Raw genomic sequence first — 26,625 nt, forward strand, 5'->3', positions numbered from 1 at the left:
TCGGAAATAAGCACCAAATTTTATTTGACGCCTAAGCCGCTCGCATGAGTACGTGTACAGCACACATGGCACATTTTCCTAGCGCAGAGCCCTGAACACATCGTTTTGGGAAGATTGCGTGCCTGAACTAGACGAGGTTAGCTTTCCTCCTGACCTTCTTGAAGAACAGTAACTTTGGTGCTGCAGCCGGCGCTCTCTGATCACAAAAAGGCCGAATTTTGTCGTCTGTGAGAGCCGTGTGGAGCTTGCTGAAGAAGACCACTTCCTCCTTGGGTGACTGAGACCAGCTCAGGTGAATACGCGTCTTAAGGAGGTAGTTCAGCTTTGGCGACAGGAGCGTTTCGTCGAGACGAGAGATTTTGAGCAGAATGAAGGCATCGCGGTTCTCTTCAAGAAGCGTGTACTGAGCAAGATCTGTTTCGAACTTGCACCAGGGGCTCTGGAGGAAGCTGTTCGAAAGCACCAGAATAATTTTTCTGCTTTGCTTGATGCTCTCTAGGATACATTCGCTAATGTTGCGTCCAGCGACGAAATCACGGTCGTAGACGCATAACTTGAGGTTTCCTATAGTACTGCACTCCAGCTGGGGCAGCAGCCTGCTGATGACCCACTGGGTGTCGCTATTGCTGTAGGACACGAATGCGTCGTACAGGTACACCTTGCTGGCCACAGAAGACGCCATGGACTGAGACCGAAGCCAGCGGTCGTAGCGACGCCTATAAATGTAGCCAGCTACGAGCAAGCTTATGATGACTAGAATAACAATGCCTACACACATGATACTGACAATGAGCGTTGGCTTGCATGTTCGTTGCAGGAGAGAGTCGACTGTGAGGATAGCTTTACCATCCATCTCTAAGGGATCACTGCACGTGTACAGCGTTGTGTACGGTAGGTAGCGCACGGTGACGTTGGTACCCCTCAGCCATTCCAGGAAGGGACGGATAGCACAAGTACACGAAAATACGTTTTCTGAAAGGTCCAGGATGTGAAGTTGGTCGAAGCTTCGCAAAGCATCACGATTGAAGTACCGGATTTTATTAAGCGATAAATCTAAACTTTTAAGCCTCTTTATGGATGACTTCTGTGGCTTCCAACTTTCTATTAAGTTTTCACGAAGGTTGAGATGCTCGAGGTTATAGCTGCTTTTGAATAAATCATCGGGTAGCACCGATATGGAGTTGTTAGACAAGTCGATGTACTCTAATCCTTGCAGATCTTCAAAGGATAACGATGAGGACAAGTCTGTTAGCTTTGTATCCGAAAGTATGAGAGTCTTTAGGGAGTTAATACCTTGAAACGCCCTCATGTTAACAGAGGAGCCGGGACGAAATATTGGGTTTCGACTGAGATCAATGTGCTTAAGCTTAGTAAGGTGCTTGAATACTCCTTCTGGAAGTGAATCTATTGAACATTTCTTCAAGTCCAAGTTCTCTAAGCTTACCAAGCCCCAGAATGTAAATTCTGTTAAAGAAGGCAATGCTTTGTAACGCATATAAAGCTCCCTAAGGTTCGACATTTTGTCAAATACGTAGTCCGGAACGTCGAGTTGGATAAAACCCCGGTCATAGCCACTGAGATCCAATACCTTCAGTCTTGGTTCCAGAATTCCGGGTGGTATTCCTAGGAACTGATTCCTGACGAAACTTATTTCTTCGAGATTCGGCATGTTGGCTACAGCCTTGGGTTTGAGGTCTCGTATTTTTCCAGACTCTAGAACTATGCACTTAACCCGCGGCATGAAGGGGAAAAAGTCTTTCGTCAGCGTGGCATCTTGCAGCCGTATAAAAATCACTACTTCCGCCGTTGTTCGAGACACTGCTTCGAATATTGTGTACGTGGCATTCTTTGAAACTGGCTGACTCACGTCAATAACTCGAAAAGTTTGTTGACTAATGTTGGTGATGACATCGATGATGTTGTCGAGCGGCATGTTCAAATTGTCCCTGAAGTATAAGCCCTCCAAATTCTTAAGCGGCTTTAGTGCGTGAGGGTGCATAAAGGTCAGCATGTCGCACAGGTTTATCTGGAGGTGCTTGAGCGATGAGTTCTCCATGGGAACTAAATCGTTCTCTTCGATGCGCCATATTTGTGTCCCACCGAGATTCAAGATCTCGAGACCAGGCAGCACGTGAGGACTGACCGCGGCGACGACTGTCGAAAACTCGTGCAACCACGTTCGGAACAGTACCAGTACCTTGAGGCTGTCGAGGCCGATGAAGGCTTCACCGGACAGAAACTTGATCGGATTGTCGGCCAGGCTGAGGAAAGTGACGTTTGAGAAGCCCACGAACGACCTGCGGCGAATGTTGGTGATCTTATTCTGCAAGATCTCCAGGCGATGCACGTGGTGCACGGGACCATAGCCTGCGAAGCTTCTCTCCGATAAGTAACGGACTGACGTGAGGTACATTGCAATGCCGGACGCCGGTACGGACCACGAGGACATGTCGACCGTGGGTACGTCGTAGCATTGGTGGCCGGTGATGACCAGGCCACCATCGCTGGTGTGCTGGAGGCCGCAGTTGTTGCGAGACCAGGCGGCCAGCAATTTGCCCCTGCCGACGGTGAGGGCGACGGTGAACTGGGGTGAAATGTAGAGTGAGTCGAGGGTTCGCACCCTGCTGTGAGACGGCATCTCGTCCCGCTTCCAGGCCCGCGAGCATGGTCCCCAGGCCAGCACCCAGAGCCAGAGCCATGTCGGAACCAAAGGCGCCTCTCGCATGGCTCTAACGTGCCGAGCATTGACGCCACCTGCGTATGCGTGAGGGAGTGGGCAATGCACTTTGATTACGTGCATAAGGAATCGTACAACCGTGTCTTTCTGTGAGTGGCTTTAATAACGTGATTTCATTGAGTTTGAGGCGAGTACAGTTTACCGAGGTTGTATACAGCGGCCTCATAGGATACACCACATTACCCATTTGAAACATAAAACTTATTATACACTAAAAGTAAGAAAGCTTACCTTCTTGCGTCATGGGTTAACATCGTTCATGTTGCTGCATTCATGGTAATTTCACTTTTCAGTACCCGAAAGTCAGTCTCAAATCTTCCTAACATAAAATATAAAAAAGCAAGAAAATATATCTGCTGTGCTATGCGTTTATCCTACAATACAACAAAAGTACGAATGAACTTGTGCATGAGGAAAAAAAGCTATTCTTATGAACATGTAGCCGTGTTTTCCATAGAAATAGTATAGTCCATAGAACATTACTAATGTGCCTGTAGAATGTTTGTAAACAGGAAACTCAAGTTTTGTCAACGACCACTAAGGGATTATCTAATTAAATGTCCGCCTATTTGTAAACTGTCAGTAGGATTAAAATCTCTTTGATGTGAGACCATTTATATACACTTGGAAGACAAAAAGTCGTTTACATGGCAGGCACTTTCATAAAATGCGTATTGATATTTATCAACTGAATAAGCTCACTTCTACATCTCATTCATCGTATAATTCACACGAAGTGCAACTACTTACTTGTAGTGTTCTTCGACCACGCTAAAAGATGCTGCACATTTCCACCGCTGCCCCTATCTCCTGCGGATGACTCTGCTCGGCAGGTAGATCGGATGAAAAAATCTTTTCGCGCTCATCGTGAAGATATATTCTGTACACTGGGGTAAAAGAGCGAAGAATGCACATTTATGAATGAGTCAAACGTAATCGAGATTCGTTTCGAATTAAGTAGGCACCGTAAGACGCACGCTAATGCCGAAACAATCAAGATTGCAAGACACGTTAGGCTTCATATAAACTCCCCCATGAAGATGATGGCCTGTTTCTCAGTAAAGTAAAAAGCTGGGCTAGTTCGTGTCGGTTCGTGATAAACAGAGGGTCGTGAAAGTACTGCACACAGAGAAAAGTACACAGACTACACGGCCCGTTTCTGTCATTTTCGTTACTCAAGGAAGATCCTGATGTCACGATACTTAAGTTGGTTGCTAGATGTAAATAATAGGATGCATCACATTTCCGAGCAATCACGCAAGCGTATCAGAACTTCAATCGAAAGTGAAAGTGTGCGGAAAGATTGTCGCTGCTGGACTAAACGTATCCAGAATCTCGCCTAGTTAGCCCTTTCGGCCCTGATGTCCTACAAAAAGGACACGAAGAAATTTCACTGCCAATTGTGACAGAATTAACTCATAAGTTGAAAGAGCTGTTTGCCGTATATATATTCTCAATGAATCTGCGAAAACATAGAGGGTAGTTTATTTATTTATTTATTTATTTATTTATTTATTTATTTATTTATTCATTTATTTATTCATTTATTTATTTATTTATTTATTTATTTATTTATGATACCTTACAAGCTCAATGAGAGCATTGAGTAAGGGGGGTACAAACTTCAAAGAGTAATAGGGCGGTCATCAATAACATGTAATACACAGAAAATAACACAACATCGTGACAAAGCGTGTCTAGTCACTGACACTCAAACAAATGTAATACGCGAATGTTTCCCGATATGCAGAAAGCTTGAATAACAAGAAATTCAAGGTACATGAACGAAACACAATAAAGAAATTCGGAGGGCGTAGGTATAGAATTCAAGTGAGCAGCAATGGCGGTGCAACATAGCAACAAAAACTGGGAGAAGAACAAGAACTGGGAGAACAATGGCAATAAAAAACAACATACACACGCATTTTCAAAACACATATACTGCCAGCCGTACAAAGGCGTTCACCAATATAAATTGCAAGACAACGGTGGGTACAGCAAAAATTAAAGAGAACCAAAGAGAAGTGTGAAACTAGGTGAGAAGTGTGAAACTAGGTTGCCGCCCGCGATCACTGATGATGACACGGGGGGATCCATGGTGTAATATAACGTGTGACAGCATGAACTGTGAAACTTGAGTGGCCGTTGCCGCAGGAATCACCACAGTTTCGGCGTAACGTGTGAGGTGGTCAACGCCCACAATAATCCATCGGTTGCCGTTCATTAATCGCGGAAAAGGGCCGAGCAGGTCGACACCTACGACGTCAAATGGTGAACTCGGGGGTGCTGTGGGATGAAGTAGTCCGGCTGGCGGAGTTGTAGGACGCTTGTGGCGTTGACATTGCTCACAGCTCGCAACGTATGCAGTAACACTTTTACGCATCTTTGGCCAGAAGAAGCGTTCTTGCGTGCGATAAAATGTCCTAGAAAAACCCATATGGCCAGATGTTGGGTCGTCGTGCATTGCTCTAAGTACGTGTTGTCGAAGACTTGTAGGCACAACTAGAAGTAGGCGAGGGCCTACGCCGGAATAATTCTTTTTGTAAAGAACGCCATCCTTTACGACGAAACCACGTTGACCGTTCGTTCCGGAAATAAAGAAAGAAGCGAGACTGTTGTCATTGCGTTGCTCTGCTCGAAAAGTTCTTAGGTCGGGGAACGAAGTATCCACTACAGCCAAATATTCATCAAAGTTGTCAGCGTCACACTCGGTTGTCGGAAGGGGAAGTCGTGAAAGGCAATCAGCGTCGGCATGACGACGACCGCTCTTGTAGCAGACTTCAAAGTCGTGTTCTTGTAATCGTAATGCCCAACGAGCAAGACGACTAGATGGGTCCCGTAGTCCAGTGAGCCAACATAAAGAATGGTGGTTCGTGACAATCGAGAATCGGCGTCCATAGATATAAGGGCGAAACTTGTGCACGGAGAATATGACCGCGAGACATTCCTGCTCTGTGACAGTATAGTTTCGCTCCGGCTTACTTAAACAGCGACTGGCATAGGCGACGACGTGTTCAGCAGCTCCTTGGCGTTGGACCAAGACGGCGCCAATACCTACACCACTGGCGTCGGTATGAACTTCTGTGGCAGCAGATGGGTCATAGTGGCGAAGTACGGGCCCTGACGTAAGAGCAAACTTGAGTTGCGAAAAACGACTCGCATTCCGCTGACCACCGAAAAGGTGCGTTCTTGTTGAGTAGCGACGTCAAAGGGTAACCGAGGTCGGCGAACCTGGGCACGAAGCGACGGAAATACGAGCATAGGCCCAAAAAGCTTCGCAACTCTCGTACCGACTGAGGTTGTTTGAAGCTGCTGACTGCTGCGACTTTCTGGGGGTCGGGTCGAACGCCATGCTTGTCCACCAGGTGACCAAGAACGAGAGTCTCACAGCTGCCAAAGTGACACTTCTTAGAGTTCAGGGTGAGCTTAGCTCTCTCAAGGCAGGTGAGAACAATGTCTAGACGATGGTTGTGTTCATCGAATGTACGGCCAAATATTATAATGTCATCCAGGTAGCAAAGACAAACTTCCCACTTTAGTCCACGTAGCACAGAGTCCATGAAGCGCTCAAACGTGGCTGGAGCGTTGCATAAGCCAAACGGCATTACATTGAATTCAAATAGACCATCTGGGGTTATGAAGGCCGTTTTCTCTTTGTCATTCGGGTGCATGGGGATTGGCCAATAACCAGATCTCAAATCCACGGATGAGAAGTACGATGCCGAATGTAAACAATCGATGACATCATCAATCCTGGGAAGCGGGTAGACATCCTTTTTAGTAACAGAGTTGAGCCGTCTGTAATCCACGCAGAATCGCCATGTACCATCCTTCTTTCGGACAAGAATCACAGGGGCAGCCCAAGGGCCACACGACTCTTGAATAACCCTTTTCTTTAACATCTCTTCTACCTGTTGAGTAATGACCTTGCGCTCCGCAGATGAGACACGGTATGGTTTCTGCCGGATAGGGTGAGCGGATCCTGTGTCAATCCCATGGCGAGTACGCCACTCGGGTACACTTATTTGCTCTTCTTTCTGCGCAAAGTCAAATATAGTAGCGTGCTTCGCAAGGACTTCGACCAAAGCTTGACGTTTTTCTGATGATAGCGACTTGTTTACCATACTCAGAAAGTTGGCTTCTGTATGGTACGTTGCACAAATAGGATCTACTCTCTCGTCACTTAAAGATGCAATGAAACTGGTCGCATTTTGTTCGAAGCGGGCGAGTCGCATTCCGCCGGGTAGCATAACAGGTTCATTTGAATAGTTCGACACCCATAAGGCCGATCGTCTATCACTGATCGACAGAACACAATGTGGAATGAGCACATTTTTCTTGGCACAATTAAGAGGAATGGGCTCCACAAGAACATCAAACTTTCCGGCGTCCGAGGCAGAGGCGTCAACGCGTACGGTCTTCATCGAGTTGGGTGGCAAGACAACATCCTCAATGACGGTGATAGATCCTTGACAGCACCTAGGATCGTCAGTAAATGCCGATAGCATAATCTCGCCAGCACCGCAATCTACAGTAGCCCCGCACTCGCGTAGAAAATTGATGCCCAAGATGATGTCATGGGTGGAGCTGGTCAGGACGGCGAATTCAGCCTCGAAGACCTTGTCACCCAAAGTGACACTAACAACACACACACCGATCGGGCACAATGTCTCCCCGCTCACTGCACGAAATGATGCACAACTGTCCCAGCGAAACATCAATTTATGTCCTAGCCGCAATTTGAAGTTAAGACTCATCACTGAAACAGCTGCTCCAGTATCTATCAAAGCCATCGTAGGAAGTCCATCAATAAGCACGGGGACCCTATTTTGAGTCATAAAAACGGGTTGAGGCATAGGTGGATGTAGTGACAAATGTTCGGCGACCTCACCTCCATTGGCCGCACCACCTAGTTTCCCGGAGGCGGGGAGGTGACGCGTCGACCAGGAGATGGGGAACGGAACCGGCGTGTTGTGGGGGGCGTCAAGCTTCGCACGGAGGAAGGCGAGTCGTTGCGTAAATTCCGGTGGAAATTGCGTCCTACATGTGCATCACTGTGGGTCGTTTGCTGAAAGCCGTCCCCAACGTACGCGTCCCGCATTGAACGCATACCACCGCGCCAGCGGTTTTGTCGAGAAGAAGGTGATGGTCCCTCGTAGTAGCGTTGCTGGGGGCGACGCCTTTGACCACAGAATCGAGCCACATGTCCACGGAAACCACAGTTATAGCACACAGGGGCCTCACGCACGTCGCCAAACCTTCCACGAGGCGCCATGTGCCCATGATCGTCCCACGAAGACGATCCATTGTAGGTGGTTGGCGAGAGGCGTTCTGGAAACCACGGCGATGATGTAAGTTGTCAGTTGGGGGCTCTGGTGCTCTTGATTGGGGCACATCATATAGCGTTGCATCAACGGCAGCACACATTGCGTCGTATGGCGGGGAGGGGTTGATAGCAGGTGCTCTCGGCGGGTTGACAGCATCACGTCGTCCAAGTTCTTCGCGTACGATTTGCCTGATCATTGAGGCAAGATCACAGGGGGATGTTGGAGGGACGTCGACACTTGCAACGGTGGTGACGTTGGCAAGTCTACCAAATTTGGGAGTGATGCGCCTAGCCTTCAGTGTCTCAAACGTGCGGCAGTGTTGTATTACGTGCGCTACAGACGCCAAGGTGTCCTTGCCGATGAGGAAATTGTAGACATCCTCAGCAACCCCTTTGAGAAGATGCCCTACCTTGTCATCTTCTTTCATGCGTGGGTCTACAGACTTGCACAATTTCAGGATCTCTTCAATGTACGTTGTGCAGGTTTCACCGGGGACTTGAGCACGCTGCATCAAAGTTTGCTCAGCGCGCTTCTTCTTCATCAATGGGTCCCCGAAGCAGCTCGCTATTTCTTTCTCAAACGCTTCCCAGGTCATTATTGTTTCTTCGTGGTTTTCAAACCACACCAACGCCGTCCCTTGAAGAAACAATCCGACGTTGGACAACCGGGAGGCCGCATCCCAACAGTTGTATTTACTAACACGGTTGAAGTGTTTCAGCCATTCGTCGACGTCTTCTCCGACCCTCCCTGAGAAGCTTCGTGGTACCATGTGCCGGGGCCACGCAGCGCCAGACGAAGAGTGCGTGGTGTCGCCGTCAGCAATCGGATCCATAGAGAGCGGTGGTAGACCAGCCAGTCGGCGGCTTCGGCGTAGTTCTTGAGGTAGCGCTTCCGTGATCGTTGGCCTTGGATCGCTCCGCTGTACCCCGCACCTTCCACCAATCTTGTTACGGTGCGATGGATGCCTTTATTTACAGGAGATGATCAATGCGAGAGTCCAGGGATCTGACCGATCACCGCTCGTGCCAACCTCGTTCTCCTCTTCTTCCACGCGCATCCTCAGTATCGTAGCAATATTTATGCAGCAAACATAACAGTGCAACCGAGCGACGAACGTGCAATGGCGAAATAGAATGTTCTTGTTTTAATGTTGTTACGCTGCAATGAGTGCTATAATTGCGAGATATAAACCGGGCTGCTCTGTTTTGTATGGACTCTAGCAATGTGGTTAGGTAATCTTGGAAAGGGGACCAGACTGAAGATGCAAATTCCAGCTGGGGACGTACATAAGTGAAATAGGCCAGTTTACGGATGCTTCTTGGAGACTTTCGCAGATTACGACGGAGATAACCTAATGTTTTTGAGGCTTTCGCGCAAATAACACTAATGTGTGCCGACCATGAAAGATTGGGTGTTAGATTGACGCCTAAGTATTTGTAAAAAGAGCACTGCACTATTGTATCATTTTTAATAGAATAGGAATAATTGGAGTTTTTGTGTTTACGACTGAAGGTCATAGCACGGCACTTGGAAGAGTCATCGTTGTCTTTGGAACGCAGCAAAGCGGAAAGCGAAAATGGCGGAAGGTGAAAAAGACGACACTCCCCGCAACCGAATATTTGTTGATGTCTTTTGAGTTGACTATTGTATCGGTAGCTGACATATTTTTTTTTCAAGTTACTTATAAGATATTTAACTTCCTCTTTGCGAAATGGGTCTTCCCTAACACGTCGCCTGCAGGAATGGACAATTTTCGTGTTCTAGTTGTAAGACCCCAAGGCTCAGTGGTTGGCAGAACCCCGAATGTAGTCATGTGAATTCGCTATTGTAGTTCGTGTGGGAGCTCCCGATTGCTTGTTACTCTAGTCGAAAAACATGCTCACATATATGTACGGTGTCTCCAACAACGAGATAGTGCATAATGAATTTGATTAGTTTTTTGCACTATATTAATGAGGTGTGAAGCGATTATAAGATGACTAAGATGAAGTGCAGTTTATTCAGCTTGCCTTTGCAGACACTGGCGGACATAATTTTGGGCTGCGAAGCAGAATTGTGCATTCTTTTACGATGTCGGATCTCGAAAGTGTCCAATACTTAGACGACGGCCAATCAGGTGCAATAAAAGCTGTGTATCACGAGCGCAAGAGCCTAATTTTGCACTTTTTAGGAACTATAACTAATGCGTAGTTTCTAAGAGCTAGTTTCACAACGATTGCACAGCCTAACGGGCTAAAAATATATAGATGCACATAAATTGACCATATTTCACTTAAAAACCACTAAACCCTGGTGTCATATACATAGGACATGGCGCCATAATTTTTGTATATCGCTGGGGTGCTCAGAATACATTATTTACGTGTTTGGGTGGGGGGGTTGTAATAAAAACAAATAAACAACAAACAAAAGTTTGTACCCGTTAATAGAATTGAGCGCTGAAAGGGACCTTTACAGCTTTTCAGCACATGTGGATTTTTTTTTTCACAGCACACCGTCAATAGTACAAAATGACCTCCTCGTGCACTTAAGTTCAGATAAATTTAGTTGCATCTGCTCACGCCAACAACGTGTAACAGACTACATCTCCCGCCACGTAAATGCGTTAACTTGGCGCGCAACCCCACGATTGTAACTTCACTTTGCGAAGCGAAAATGCAACCTGCACATAGAAAACATGTGATGGAATACCGTGCAGCGTTATACGAAGCGGGGTCGATCAGCCAGGAGGTGAAGCGAAGGGCGGCGCCGGTTGCTTGCAAAAGCGATTGCCGATGGGCTCGTCCGAGGTTTGTCGGACGGTGAATGTGGACACGCGAACTGCTGCCACAGTATCCTACTTACACGTGAATAACTTCGCAAACTCAGCGGCTGACTTGTTGGCTGATAGAAGCTTTGTATTTTGTTATACTGCATGGTTTTAACCAGCCTCTGGCGTTCTGGCGAGCTGTCGAGAGCGTTACCCCTACTTCCAAGAAGTGCGCCTGCTCCTTCGATGCAAACGCGAAAGCACGTAGAGGCCGTGCAAATAGAAGAAGACGAGAAGGAAATGCGAAAAGGAATAAATCAACAACAAAAAAACAATATGCACAACTACGGCGTCAGCCTGCATCACCCGGGCACGTCTCATATACCTCAAGGTCGTCCACGGAAGGCGGCCGCAGAACTCGAAGGTCGGGAACTTTCACAATGCGCCCTTTCCTCGATTCTACGCACCGTCTAATGGATGACTTAGTGTGTGTGTGTGTGTGTGTGTGTGTGTGTGTGTGTGTGTGTGTGTGTGTGTGTGTGTGTGTGTGTGTGTGTGTGTGTGTGTGTGTGTGTGTGTGTGTGTGTGTGTGTGTGTGTGTGTGTGTGTGTGTGTGTGTGTGTGTGTGTGTGTGTGTGTGTGTGTGTGTGTGTGTGTGTGTGTGTGTGTGTGTGTGTGTGTGTGTGTGTGTGTGTGTGTGTGTGTGTCAAAATTGAAGTGCTCGCTCGCCCCAGGCAAGCGCATGGATGTTTTGTTTTTGTTTCTCTGGACGGAACACAATTGCAAGGTGGAATATTCCATTACACGTGGCCGGCCTTCCAGTCTGTAGATCCTACAGTTGACTGGTCCGCGGAAGGTCCTCAGGTGTTTAGCTAAGAAGCCGTTTCCTGTCACTTACGCCAAAGGCGTGTTTCTGTTTTACGCGATGACAAGAGTATACCACTTGCGAATCAGTTCTGCGCAATCCCGCAAAGGGGCGGGAGGTTTAAGAAAGCAAAAATGCGGCACAAGGCCAGAAGAGCGGTTCTTGTCAAATTTCTTCTCTTAACCCTTCCGCCACTTAGCGGGATAACACAGAACCCATTCACAATATGCTGTCAGCGTGCTCTTAGAGTTGTCATTACATTCGCTGTCACGCTCTTCATTGCTGGCTTCCTGCTAAACTTGATTGGTAGAGTGACCGCCCCTAAAGAAGAAAGGGAAAGAAAGGCAGGATGCTCAACCAGATGCATGGCCACTTTGCTGCCCTACGCTTGTGTAAGGAGATCAAGGGATGAAATGATAGAAGTGGTGATACGAAAAGCTTGCGTTACGTTGAAGGCAGGAGCGTAAAAAGGGGAAGCTCTTTTCGGAAGAAGTGTAGGAATTATTAGAGAAAGAAAAGAAAGGAGGGAAGGGAAAAGGTGAACCTAAATGATGTAACCTTATGCAATGAACATCGGTAGCCGAGGGTTAGTTAAGGTTTCTCCTGGAGGCTCGTTCCCCTCCGAAAAAAGCTGTAGAAGAGCACCAGTGTGTGAACGGGTGGAGACGAAATTTGCCAGTTTTCTTTTTTTTTCTAAATTTGTCCTGAAGACCATTTCACTGAATCAAGGTTTGAGATTTGGCAAGTGGGCAGTCCACCTTGAGGAATCGGCCTATAGGGGACAATGACAAGAGAAACGGCGCTTGTCTTTGCACTCTTTGTTGTCCTTTGTCTGCTCTGCGCTCATTGTTGAATACCGCTGAACTAGCTGAGACAAGAATGACTCGTACTATACTAGACTCATAAATTGCGGCTCGCATGTTGCCTTCAACTGGTTATGCTATGTTGGAAACACGCATTTTCCAAATGTAAGCAACACAGCTATTGCCAATCCCCATTTTAATTCTTTCCTTTGCAAACACGATGCATTCAAACCATATTGAATCATCTGTTAGGCAAACTTATAGTTAAAACAAAGAGTTATATTGCAAAACGTTCAGTGATGCTTAATTGTGATGTTGTCTCAGTGCGCAAGGTACGATGCTTTTTTTATATATATACACTAAAACAGAATAAACATACGAGTACATTTTTGTAAGGAAGCGAATTAAATACTCAAGGGGGCCTCTATGTAGGCGAACAAATACATATATACCTAATGTTCGTGCATATGGCTAGAGCAGTGAGCCACTTTTATTGAAAACTTTCTCGAGACAGTATACATGCAGAGTGACTTCACTCTGAATAGCCAATTATCGTCAATATAACAGCGCATAGCATAGAAATGTATGGCGCACAAGTGTAGTGAAATAAGACCACCCCATCAACACATCAACGGCAAATGAGCTGTTGAAAGCGTGATGTTTTGTCGGAAATTTTAGCTTAGTCGATGGCGCCCCGCCGCGGTGGTCTATAGTGGCTAAGGTACTCGGCTGCTGACCCGCAGGTCGCGGGATCAAATCCCGGCTGCGGCGGCTGCATTTGCGATGGAAGCGGAAAGGCTGTAGGCCCGTGTGCTCAGATTTGGGCGCGCGTTAAAGAACCCCAGGTGGTCGAAATTTCCGGAGCCCTCCACTACGGCGTCTCTCATGATCATATGGTGTTATGGGGATGTTAAACACCACATATCACCCGCTTAGTCGATGGCTGGGTGTGTACATTTAACAACCATGTTAATACGTGAAATTTGACAGGGCAGCTTCGTAAGAAACTACGACCAAGAAAACAATGCACACACGAGCATTGCGATGAAACTACAGATGTTTTCTTCTTTGGCTCGTTTAGCGCTACTCAGTGAAGTTTGAGAACCTATTACTAAGTTTTCCTGTTACTGCTGTCCTACGTTAGTATATGCGGGTACCAAGGCTACAACAGTTCCTCGAAAAGAAGAAGGATAGAATTACACTAAGCTAACGCTAGTTGCCAAATATAATGAGTTCACCTTGGGCATATTGGTTCACTAAAATTTTAAATATTAGCTTAGCATCTGCCACTTCAACGCCTTCTGGAGCTGTTATGAACCTTCATTTGCAACACTATCATGAGTGGGAAATGTCTGCACCTCAGTCTGTCTGCCTTGTACTGTTAAATTGGACTAAATCAATGTATGAAACTTTTTTCAAGATCTATATTGGGCTAGGTGGTTCATACTTGCAGTAATACAGCACCAGCTAAGACAAGGCACCAGGCGAGAAGGAACGAGTCGTACGGGAGGTGCACTGACACCCGAAACTTTGTTCCGTCAAGAACAAATACTGGTGTACACGAACAAACAAATGGCAGAAACTCGTCACAGAAGACAGAAAATTGTTCGTTCCTCCTCGTCTGGTGCCTTGTTTTCACTGGCGCTGCTTTACTACTGCAGGTATGAGACTTCTTTGTATAGTATAAAGCTTTTGTATTGCCCCAAGAAGGTCTGAAAAAAAATTGCGTTATGGTGCTTCGACAGTATATTACCGGCTGCGAAGTTCGTTCGCGAAATATCGCAGCAAGGCAAGGCTTCTACGAAGAACTAGGAAGAATAGGAACTTTAACGGTGAGCTCATCAATAACATGTAATACACAGAAAATAACACAACATCGTGACAAAGCGTGTCTAGTCACTGACACTCAAACAAATGTAATACGCGAATGTTTCCCGATATGCAGAAAGCTTGAATAACAAGAAATTCAAGGTACATGAACGAAACACAATAAAGAAATTCGGAGGGCGTAGGTATAGAATTCAAGTGAGCAGCAATGGCGGTGCAACATAGCAACAAAAACTGGGAGAAGAACAAGAACTGGGAGAACAATGGCAATAAAAAACAACATACACACGCATTTTCAAAACACATATACTGCCAGCCGTACAAAGGCGTTCACCAATATAAATTGCAAGACAACGGTGGGTACAGCAAAAATTAAAGAGAACCAAAGAGAAGTGTGAAACTAGGTGAGAAGTGTGAAACTAGGTTGCCGCCCGCGATCACTGATGATGACACGGGGGGATCCATGGTGTAATATAACGTGTGACAGCATGAACTGTGAAACTTGAGTGGCCGTTGCCGCAGGAATCACCACAGTTTCGGCGTAACGTGTGAGGTGGTCAACGCCCACAATAATCCATCGGTTGCCGTTCATTAATCGCGGAAAAGGGCCGAGCAGGTCGACACCTACGACGTCAAATGGTGAACTCGGGGGTGCTGTGGGATGAAGTAGTCCGGCTGGCGGAGTTGTAGGACGCTTGTGGCGTTGACATTGCTCACAGCTCGCAACGTATGCAGTAACACTTTTACGCATCTTTGGCCAGAAGAAGCGTTCTTGCGTGCGATAAAATGTCCTAGAAAAACCCATATGGCCAGATGTTGGGTCGTCGTGCATTGCTCTAAGTACGTGTTGTCGAAGACTTGTAGGCACAACTAGAAGTAGGCGAGGGCCTACGCCGGAATAATTCTTTTTGTAAAGAACGCCATCCTTTACGACGAAACCACGTTGACCGTTCGTTCCGGAAATAAAGAAAGAAGCGAGACTGTTGTCATTGCGTTGCTCTGCTCGAAAAGTTCTTAGGTCGGGGAACGAAGTATCCACTACAGCCAAATATTCATCAAAGTTGTCAGCGTCACACTCGGTTGTCGGAAGGGGAAGTCGTGAAAGGCAATCAGCGTCGGCATGACGACGACCGCTCTTGTAGCAGACTTCAAAGTCGTGTTCTTGTAATCGTAATGCCCAACGAGCAAGACGACTAGATGGGTCCCGTAGTCCAGTGAGCCAACATAAAGAATGGTGGTTCGTGACAATCGAGAATCGGCGTCCATAGATATAAGGGCGAAACTTGTGCACGGAGAATATGACCGCGAGACATTCCTGCTCTGTGACAGTATAGTTTCGCTCCGGCTTACTTAAACAGCGACTGGCATAGGCGACGACGTGTTCAGCAGCTCCTTGGCGTTGGACCAAGACGGCGCCAATACCTACACCACTGGCGTCGGTATGAACTTCTGTGGCAGCAGATGGGTCATAGTGGCGAAGTACGGGCCCTGACGTAAGAGCAAACTTGAGTTGCGAAAAACGACTCGCATTCCGCTGACCACCGAAAAGGTGCGTTCTTGTTGAGTAGCGACGTCAAAGGGTAACCGAGGTCGGCGAACCTGGGCACGAAGCGACGGAAATACGAGCATAGGCCCAAAAAGCTTCGCAACTCTCGTACCGACTGAGGTTGTTTGAAGCTGCTGACTGCTGCGACTTTCTGGGGGTCGGGTCGAACGCCATGCTTGTCCACCAGGTGACCAAGAACGAGAGTCTCACAGCTGCCAAAGTGACACTTCTTAGAGTTCAGGGTGAGCTTAGCTCTCTCAAGGCAGGTGAGAACAATGTCTAGACGATGGTTGTGTTCATCGAATGTACGGCCAAATATTATAATGTCATCCAGGTAGCAAAGACAAACTTCCCACTTTAGTCCACGTAGCACAGAGTCCATGAAGCGCTCAAACGTGGCTGGAGCGTTGCATAAGCCAAACGGCATTACATTGAATTCAAATAGACCATCTGGGGTTATGAAGGCCGTTTTCTCTTTGTCATTCGGGTGCATGGGGATTGGCCAATAACCAGATCTCAAATCCACGGATGAGAAGTACGATGCCGAATGTAAACAATCGATGACATCATCAATCCTGGGAAGCGGGTAGACATCCTTTTTAGTAACAGAGTTGAGCCGTCTGTAATCCACGCAGAATCGCCATGTACCATCCTTCTTTCGGACAAGAATCACAGGGGCAGCCCAAGGGCCACACGACTCTTGAATAACCCTTTTCTTTAACATCTCTTCTACCTGTTGAGTAATGACCTTGCGCTCCGCAGATGAGACACGGTATGGTTTCTGCCGGATAGGGTGAGCGGATCCTGTGTCAATCCCATGGCGAGTACGCCACTCGGGTACACTTATTTGCTCTTCTTTCTGCGCAAAGTCAAATATAGTAGCGTGCTTCGCAAGGACTTCGACCAAAGCTTGACGTTTTTCTGATGATAGCGACTTGTTTACCATACTCAGAAAGTTGGCTTCTGTATGGTACGTTGCACAAATAGGATCTACTCTCTCGTCACTTAAAGATGCAATGAAACTGGTCGCATTTTGTTCGAAGCGGGCGAGTCGCATTCCGCCGGGTAGCATAACAGGTTCATTTGAATAGTTCGACACCCATAAGGCCGATCGTCTATCACTGATCGACAGAACACAATGTGGAATGAGCACATTTTTCTTGGCACAATTAAGAGGAATGGGCTCCACAAGAACATCAAACTTTCCGGCGTCCGAGGCAGAGGCGTCAACGCGTACGGTCTTCATCGAGTTGGGTGGCAAGACAACATCCTCAATGACGGTGATAGATCCTTGACAGCACCTAGGATCGTCAGTAAATGCCGATAGCATAATCTCGCCAGCACCGCAATCTACAGTAGCCCCGCACTCGCGTAGAAAATTGATGCCCAAGATGATGTCATGGGTGGAGCTGGTCAGGACGGCGAATTCAGCCTCGAAGACCTTGTCACCCAAAGTGACACTAACAACACACACACCGATCGGGCACAATGTCTCCCCGCTCACTGCACGAAATGATGCACAACTGTCCCAGCGAAACATCAATTTATGTCCTAGCCGCAATTTGAAGTTAAGACTCATCACTGAAACAGCTGCTCCAGTATCTATCAAAGCCATCGTAGGAAGTCCATCAATAAGCACGGGGACCCTATTTTGAGTCATAAAAACGGGTTGAGGCATAGGTGGATGTAGTGACAAATGTTCGGCGACCTCACCTCCATTGGCCGCACCACCTAGTTTCCCGGAGGCGGGGAGGTGACGCGTCGACCAGGAGATGGGGAACGGAACCGGCGTGTTGTGGGGGGCGTCAAGCTTCGCACGGAGGAAGGCGAGTCGTTGCGTAAATTCCGGTGGAAATTGCGTCCTACATGTGCATCACTGTGGGTCGTTTGCTGAAAGCCGTCCCCAACGTACGCGTCCCGCATTGAACGCATACCACCGCGCCAGCGGTTTTGTCGAGAAGAAGGTGATGGTCCCTCGTAGTAGCGTTGCTGGGGGCGACGCCTTTGACCACAGAATCGAGCCACATGTCCACGGAAACCACAGTTATAGCACACAGGGGCCTCACGCACGTCGCCAAACCTTCCACGAGGCGCCATGTGCCCATGATCGTCCCACGAAGACGATCCATTGTAGGTGGTTGGCGAGAGGCGTTCTGGAAACCACGGCGATGATGTAAGTTGTCAGTTGGGGGCTCTGGTGCTCTTGATTGGGGCACATCATATAGCGTTGCATCAACGGCAGCACACATTGCGTCGTATGGCGGGGAGGGGTTGATAGCAGGTGCTCTCGGCGGGTTGACAGCATCACGTCGTCCAAGTTCTTCGCGTACGATTTGCCTGATCATTGAGGCAAGATCACAGGGGGATGTTGGAGGGACGTCGACACTTGCAACGGTGGTGACGTTGGCAAGTCTACCAAATTTGGGAGTGATGCGCCTAGCCTTCAGTGTCTCAAACGTGCGGCAGTGTTGTATTACGTGCGCTACAGACGCCAAGGTGTCCTTGCCGATGAGGAAATTGTAGACATCCTCAGCAACCCCTTTGAGAAGATGCCCTACCTTGTCATCTTCTTTCATGCGTGGGTCTACAGACTTGCACAATTTCAGGATCTCTTCAATGTACGTTGTGCAGGTTTCACCGGGGACTTGAGCACGCTGCATCAAAGTTTGCTCAGCGCGCTTCTTCTTCATCAATGGGTCCCCGAAGCAGCTCGCTATTTCTTTCTCAAACGCTTCCCAGGTCATTATTGTTTCTTCGTGGTTTTCAAACCACACCAACGCCGTCCCTTGAAGAAACAATCCGACGTTGGACAACCGGGAGGCCGCATCCCAACAGTTGTATTTACTAACACGGTTGAAGTGTTTCAGCCATTCGTCGACGTCTTCTCCGACCCTCCCTGAGAAGCTTCGTGGTACCATGTGCCGGGGCCACGCAGCGCCAGACGAAGAGTGCGTGGTGTCGCCGTCAGCAATCGGATCCATAGAGAGCGGTGGTAGACCAGCCAGTCGGCGGCTTCGGCGTAGTTCTTGAGGTAGCGCTTCCGTGATCGTTGGCCTTGGATCGCTCCGCTGTACCCCGCACCTTCCACCAATCTTGTTACGGTGCGATGGATGCCTTTATTTACAGGAGATGATCAATGCGAGAGTCCAGGGATCTGACCGATCACCGCTCGTGCCAACCTCGTTCTCCTCTTCTTCCACGCGCATCCTCAGTATCGTAGCAATATTTATGCAGCAAACATAACAGTGCAACCGAGCGACGAACGTGCAATGGCGAAATAGAATGTTCTTGTTTTAATGTTGTTACGCTGCAATGAGTGCTATAATTGCGAGATATAAACCGGGCTGCTCTGTTTTGTATGGACTCTAGCAATGTGGTTAGGTAATCTTGGAAAGGGGACCAGACTGAAGATGCAAATTCCAGCTGGGGACGTACATAAGTGAAATAGGCCAGTTTACGGATGCTTCTTGGAGACTTTCGCAGATTACGACGGAGATAACCTAATGTTTTTGAGGCTTTCGCGCAAATAACACTAATGTGTGCCGACCATGAAAGATTGGGTGTTAGATTGACGCCTAAGTATTTGTAAAAAGAGCACTGCACTATTGTATCATTTTTAATAGAATAGGAATAATTGGAGTTTTTGTGTTTACGACTGAAGGTCATAGCACGGCACTTGGAAGAGTCATCGTTGTCTTTGGAACGCAGCAAAGCGGAAAGCGAAAATGGCGGAAGGTGAAAAAGACGACACTCCCCGCAACCGAATATTTGTTGATGTCTTTTGAGTTGACTATTGTATCGGTAGCTGACATATTTTTTTTTCAAGTTACTTATAAGATATTTAACTTCCTCTTTGCGAAATGGGTCTTCCCTAACACGTCGCCTGCAGGAATGGACAATTTTCGTGTTCTAGTTGTAAGACCCCAAGGCTCAGTGGTTGGCAGAACCCCGAATGTAGTCATGTGAATTCGCTATTGTAGTTCGTGTGGGAGCTCCCGATTGCTTGTTACTCTAGTCGAAAAACATGCTCACATATATGTACGGTGTCTCCAACAACGAGATAGTGCATAATGAATTTGATTAGTTTTTTGCACTATATTAATGAGGTGTGAAGCGATTATAAGATGACTAAGATGAAGTGCAGTTTATTCAGCTTGCCTTTGCAGACACTGGCGGACATAATTTTGGGCTGCGAAGCAGAATTGTGCATTCTTTTACGATGTCGGATCTCGAAAGTGTCCAATACTTAGACGACGGCCAATCAGGTGCAATAAAAGCTGTGTATCACGAGCGCAAGAGCCTAATTTTGCACTTTTTAGGAACTATAACTAATGCGTAGTTTCTAAGAGCTAGTTTCACAACGATTGCACAGCCTAACGGGCTAAAAATATATAGATGCACATAAATTGACCATATTTCACTTAAAAACCACTAAACCCTGGTGTCATATACATAGGACATGGCGCCATAATTTTTGTATATCGCTGGGGTGCTCAGAATACATTATTTACGTGTTTGGGTGGGGGGGTTGTAATAAAAACAAATAAACAACAAACAAAAGTTTGTACCCGTTAATAGAATTGAGCGCTGAAAGGGACCTTTACAGCTTTTCAGCACATGTGGATTTTTTTTTTCACAGCACACCGTCAATAGTACAAAATGACCTCCTCGTGCACTTAAGTTCAGATAAATTTAGTTGCATCTGCTCACGCCAACAACGTGTAACAGACTACATCTCCCGCCACGTAAATGCGTTAACTTGGCGCGCAACCCCACGATTGTAACTTCACTTTGCGAAGCGAAAATGCAACCTGCACATAGAAAACATGTGATGGAATACCGTGCAGCGTTATACGAAGCGGGGTCGATCAGCCAGGAGGTGAAGCGAAGGGCGGCGCCGGTTGCTTGCAAAAGCGATTGCCGATGGGCTCGTCCGAGGTTTGTCGGACGGTGAATGTGGACACGCGAACTGCTGCCACAGTATCCTACTTACACGTGAATAACTTCGCAAACTCAGCGGCTGACTTGTTGGCTGATAGAAGCTTTGTATTTTGTTATACTGCATGGTTTTAACCAGCCTCTGGCGTTCTGGCGAGCTGTCGAGAGCGTTACCCCTACTTCCAAGAAGTGCGCCTGCTCCTTCGATGCAAACGCGAAAGCACGTAGAGGCCGTGCAAATAGAAGAAGACGAGAAGGAAATGCGAAAAGGAATAAATCAACAACAAAAAAACAATATGCACAACTACGGCGTCAGCCTGCATCACCCGGGCACGTCTCATATACCTCAAGGTCGTCCACGGAAGGCGGCCGCAGAACTCGAAGGTCGGGAACTTTCACAATGCGCCCTTTCCTCGATTCTACGCACCGTCTAATGGATGACTTAGTGTGTGTGTGTGTGTGTGTGTGTGTGTGTGTGTGTGTGTGTGTGTGTGTGTGTGTGTGTGTGTGTGTGTGTGTGTGTGTGTGTGTGTGTGTGTGTGTGTGTGGTGTGTGTGTGTGTGTGTGTGTGTGTGTGTGTGTGTGTGTGTGTGTGTGTGTGTGTGTGTGTGTGTGTGTGTGTGTGTGTGTGTGTGTGTGTGTGTGTGTGTGTGTGTGTGTGTGTGTGTGTGTGTGTGTCAAAATTGAAGTGCTCGCTCGCCCCAGGCAAGCGCATGGATGTTTTGTTTTTGTTTCTCTGGACGGAACACAATTGCAAGGTGGAATATTCCATTACACGTGGCCGGCCTTCCAGTCTGTAGATCCTACAGTTGACTGGTCCGCGGAAGGTCCTCAGGTGTTTAGCTAAGAAGCCGTTTCCTGTCACTTACGCCAAAGGCGTGTTTCTGTTTTACGCGATGACAAGAGTATACCACTTGCGAATCAGTTCTGCGCAATCCCGCAAAGGGGCGGGAGGTTTAAGAAAGCAAAAATGCGGCACAAGGCCAGAAGAGCGGTTCTTGTCAAATTTCTTCTCTTAACCCTTCCGCCACTTAGCGGGATAACACAGAACCCATTCACAATATGCTGTCAGCGTGCTCTTAGAGTTGTCATTACATTCGCTGTCACGCTCTTCATTGCTGGCTTCCTGCTAAACTTGATTGGTAGAGTGACCGCCCCTAAAGAAGAAAGGGAAAGAAAGGCAGGATGCTCAACCAGATGCATGGCCACTTTGCTGCCCTACGCTTGTGTAAGGAGATCAAGGGATGAAATGATAGAAGTGGTGATACGAAAAGCTTGCGTTACGTTGAAGGCAGGAGCGTAAAAAGGGGAAGCTCTTTTCGGAAGAAGTGTAGGAATTATTAGAGAAAGAAAAGAAAGGAGGGAAGGGAAAAGGTGAACCTAAATGATGTAACCTTATGCAATGAACATCGGTAGCCGAGGGTTAGTTAAGGTTTCTCCTGGAGGCTCGTTCCCCTCCGAAAAAAGCTGTAGAAGAGCACCAGTGTGTGAACGGGTGGAGACGAAATTTGCCAGTTTTCTTTTTTTTTCTAAATTTGTCCTGAAGACCATTTCACTGAATCAAGGTTTGAGATTTGGCAAGTGGGTAGTCCACCTTGAGGAATCGGCCTATAGCGGACAATGACAAGAGAAACGGCGCTTGTCTTTGCACTCTTTGTTGTCCTTTGTCTGCTCTGCGCTCATTGTTGAATACCGCTGAACTAGCTGAGACAAGAATGACTCGTACTATACTAGACTCATAAATTGCGGCTCGCATGTTGCCTTCAACTGGTTATGCTATGTTGGAAACACGCATTTTCCAAATGTAAGCAACACAGCTATTGCCAATCCCCATTTTAATTCTTTCCTTTGCAAACACGATGCATTCAAACCATATTGAATCATCTGTTAGGCAAACTTATAGTTAAAACAAAGAGTTATATTGCAAAACGTTCAGTGATGCTTAATTGTGATGTTGTCTCAGTGCGCAAGGTACGATGCTTTTTTTATATATATACACTAAAACAGAATAAACATACGAGTACATTTTTGTAAGGAAGCGAATTAAATACTCAAGGGGGCCTCTATGTAGGCGAACAAATACATATATACCTAATGTTCGTGCATATGGCTAGAGCAGTGAGCCACTTTTATTGAAAACTTTCTCGAGACAGTATACATGCAGAGTGACTTCACTCTGAATAGCCAATTATCGTCAATATAACAGCGCATAGCATAGAAATGTATGGCGCACAAGTGTAGTGAAATAAGACCACCCCATCAACACATCAACGGCAAATGAGCTGTTGAAAGCGTGATGTTTTGTCGGAAATTTTAGCTTAGTCGATGGCGCCCCGCCGCGGTGGTCTATAGTGGCTAAGGTACTCGGCTGCTGACCCGCAGGTCGCGGGATCAAATCCCGGCTGCGGCGGCTGCATTTGCGATGGAAGCGGAAAGGCTGTAGGCCCGTGTGCTCAGATTTGGGCGCGCGTTAAAGAACCCCAGGTGGTCGAAATTTCCGGAGCCCTCCACTACGGCGTCTCTCATGATCATATGGTGTTATGGGGATGTTAAACACCACATATCACCCGCTTAGTCGATGGCTGGGTGTGTACATTTAACAACCATGTTAATACGTGAAATTTGACAGGGCAGCTTCGTAAGAAACTACGACCAAGAAAACAATGCACACACGAGCATTGCGATGAAACTACAGATGTTTTCTTCTTTGGCTCGTTTAGCGCTACTCAGTGAAGTTTGAGAACCTATTACTAAGTTTTCCTGTTACTGCTGTCCTACGTTAGTATATGCGGGTACCAAGGCTACAACAGTTCCTCGAAAAGAAGAAGGATAGAATTACACTAAGCTAACGCTAGTTGCCAAATATAATGAGTTCACCTTGGGCATATTGGTTCACTAAAATTTTAAATATTAGCTTAGCATCTGCCACTTCAACGCCTTCTGGAGCTGTTATGAACCTTCATTTGCAACACTATCATGAGTGGGAAATGTCTGCACCTCAGTCTGTCTGCCTTGTACTGTTAAATTGGACTAAATCAATGTATGAAACTTTTTTCAAGATCTATATTGGGCTAGGTGGTTCATACTTGCAGTAATACAGCACCAGCTAAGACAAGGCACCAGGCGAGAAGGAACGAGTCGTACGGGAGGTGCACTGACACCCGAAACTTTGTTCCGTCAAGAACAAATACTGGTGTACACGAACAAACAAATGGCAGAAACTCGTCACAGAAGACAGAAAATTGTTCGTTCCTCCTCGTCTGGTGCCTTGTTTTCACTGGCGCTGCTTTACTACTGCAGGTATGAGACTTCTTTGTATAGTATAAAGCTTTTGTATTGCCCCAAGAAGGTCTGAAAAAAAATTGCGTTATGGTGCTTCGACAGTATATTACCGGCTGCGAAGTTCGTTCGCGAAATATCGCAGCAAGGCAAGGCTTCTACGAAGAACTAGGAAGAATAGGAACTTTAACGGTGAGCTCAAACGTACGCACACGCTGTTTCTCTCGTGTCACGCTCTGCACATCACATAAAGCGCGTCTAATCGATGTCCCTAAGTATAAACACTCCGGTATCGAAGTACGCATGCGTGACATTTCCTTGACACTTGGTGAACTTTCCTTACAAGTAAAACCAAACAAACGGAATCACCATAGCCTGCCGCGAATTCTGCACGTTGTCGACGACTAAGGCGTTGTTATAAAGCCTGGAGACAGTTAATAACATACGAGGTTTGACGTCCCGAAACCACGATATAGTTCTGAGAGACGGCAGTTGAAGCCGTAGATACAACGGCATCACCTTACGAGTATGTATAATTTTTCCGATACTGTTATGATTCGATAACGCTTCCTTCCAATGCCAGTTGCACCAGAGGCAGAATACTCACGTTTTCAACGAGACGATGCCGCTGAGGGGCGATGCTGCAGCAACCGACTGGCGAGCGATCCAACGTGCGAATACGACACAGCTTCGGTATCCTCGCCTTGCGCGACCCGTGGTAGCCGCTTTTACTTTCTCTGGTTGTATTCCCAGCCACGTTCAAGGGCGTACTCCTCACCACACACCGTCGCACACTCGCATCAAGCGGCAGCACCGACCTCGACGGGTCTCTTCGAAGGAAAGCTGCTCTTCGCGCAAGTTTTCTCCGAGCGCTGTCCGAAGGTGTACGTCACCAGTCGCGTCTTGTCGACGTCACTGTTGTGGCGGGCCTTTACGCGCCCGTCCGGCAATTACGCGGCCGCTTCCGCGGCGCGAGACCTCTGAGACCGAAGAGTCACACTCCGCTAAAGTTGGAAGTATGCACGCCGAGTTTGGCTGATAAGCGCTAAGGTGACGCACCCATTCACCAGACCCCGTAACTGTCTGCGCGGGTAGTTCCGACACGCGCCTATTAAAGTCCAAAGCGGGCGAATGACAGGTACAAGGCGAGTTGTTCAACCGGAAGAGGTTTGTTCGATCAGAAGGCCCGTGCTTCGGTTTCTCTCAGGTAGCTGTTTTCGGTCAGCCGTTGGTGAAATGAGTGACGGGGTACAATATCTATAGGTAACGGCTGTAACCTAACCACTGGCAATGAGGGGGTGGCAGCCACACACTGCTCCTTTGTTTTGTCGGGAGGGTATGGGGCACCAAGTTTACCTTATACTATTGCTCATGCGCACTTGTCCTATCACCATTTCAAGGGCATGATTATGGCCATGGAAGCTTTGGATGATAATGGCGACCGAGTACTCCTGGTGTTGTCTTCCGAGTGCTATTTACGTCACACCTCTCTACACCGAAAATCTTGAGATAAAAGCTTTCGTTTTTCACCTACCGCATAGGTTGTTTACTTTTTATCTCCGCTCCACTGTCTCAATAGCGTTGACTCGGGCAAGTTGGTTATTCATGACCGTGAAAATAACAGGGCAAAAGACGATGGACTATAGTATCTGTGTGTTAATCCGTCGTATTTAGCACCGTTATTTTCACTATTCACTGTCTCACTGAATCGAACCGAGAGCTGGTGGAGGGGGCACTGCAGTGTTCAACTTGCGCTCCACTTCATCCCTAACGGATAACCTTGATTACGCTTATGCCGGTATCTGTAGAATATGATACAAAGCTTGCAGAAATACGGATGAGCTGCCCAGCAGTAAGCATTGCAGGGCGATATACTGGTACTGGTGGTACCTGAGGAAGTTTTTTGGCGCAAGTCGAACGAGGATACAAAAGGCAAAGGAACAGGACGGGTGTTACACGTGTCTCGCTATTCAACTCGCAACAGGACGACGTAAAATGACGCGGCCCTTGTCATTTTGTGCGTTAACCAGGGAGACACGAATTACTAACACACCCAAAGCATACGCTCTTTCACGTTGTGTGGCCTCACTCAATCGCGCCGAAAAGTTTCCTCCTTGATCAAGCCAGGATTCTGCTACTGGCAGGCTTACGTTCACGTAAATATGAAAAAAAAATCACAGAAACAAAAAATAACGAAGAAAGACAGATGTGCTGGTGCAACAGTTTTGACAACAACCGCGCGTGAAAAATCGTACGAATTAGTTTCTTCGTTTGTAAACCAAATGTGGGTGCGGAGAGAGACATTTATCAGTTGACATATTTCTACCTCAGGCGTTTATCTGTTGGTGGAGGCCGCGAATTTTGTTAATTATTTCTTGTTCTTCTGAAGAGACGCATGCATCAGCGAGAAGCATCGCAGGAAGCATTGTAATCACGTGGCTTCAGCTTCTTTTGCTTTGTGAGCCGCGTCAAGATACTGTGCGTTTACCCTACTCCCATTGGCAGTTTACTTCGACACATTACAGCGATGTTTCTAGTTACAACACGTTGTACA

The 26,625-nt window shown here is 47.2% G+C and overlaps 1 protein-coding gene across 1 annotated transcript; it reads right to left on the reverse strand.

Moving 5' to 3' along the window:
* LOC119169987 (uncharacterized) lies at nucleotides 1–24,894 on the reverse strand. The gene is made up of 3 exons (XM_037420995.2): nucleotides 24,679–24,894; nucleotides 3,488–3,624; nucleotides 1–2,754 (listed from the first exon to the last, which is right to left on the reverse strand). Exon 3 carries the CDS (start codon nucleotides 2,723–2,725, stop codon nucleotides 128–130), a length of 2,598 nt encoding a protein of 865 aa, XP_037276892.1. The 5' UTR covers nucleotides 2,726–2,754; nucleotides 3,488–3,624; nucleotides 24,679–24,894; the 3' UTR covers nucleotides 1–127.
* Between the last annotated feature and the right edge of the window lie 1,731 nt (nucleotides 24,895–26,625).

The sequence above is a fragment of the Rhipicephalus microplus genome, chromosome 2 (genome assembly GCF_043290135.1).
Source record: "Rhipicephalus microplus isolate Deutch F79 chromosome 2, USDA_Rmic, whole genome shotgun sequence".
NCBI classification, from domain to species: Eukaryota; Metazoa; Arthropoda; class Arachnida; order Ixodida; family Ixodidae; genus Rhipicephalus; species Rhipicephalus microplus.

What these genes read in the sequence shown, in the direction of transcription:
- LOC119169987 (XM_037420995.2), bottom strand. Translation starts at nt 2,725, where the DNA reads ATGCGAGAGGCGCCTTTGGTTCCGACATGGCTCTGGCTCTGGGTGCTG.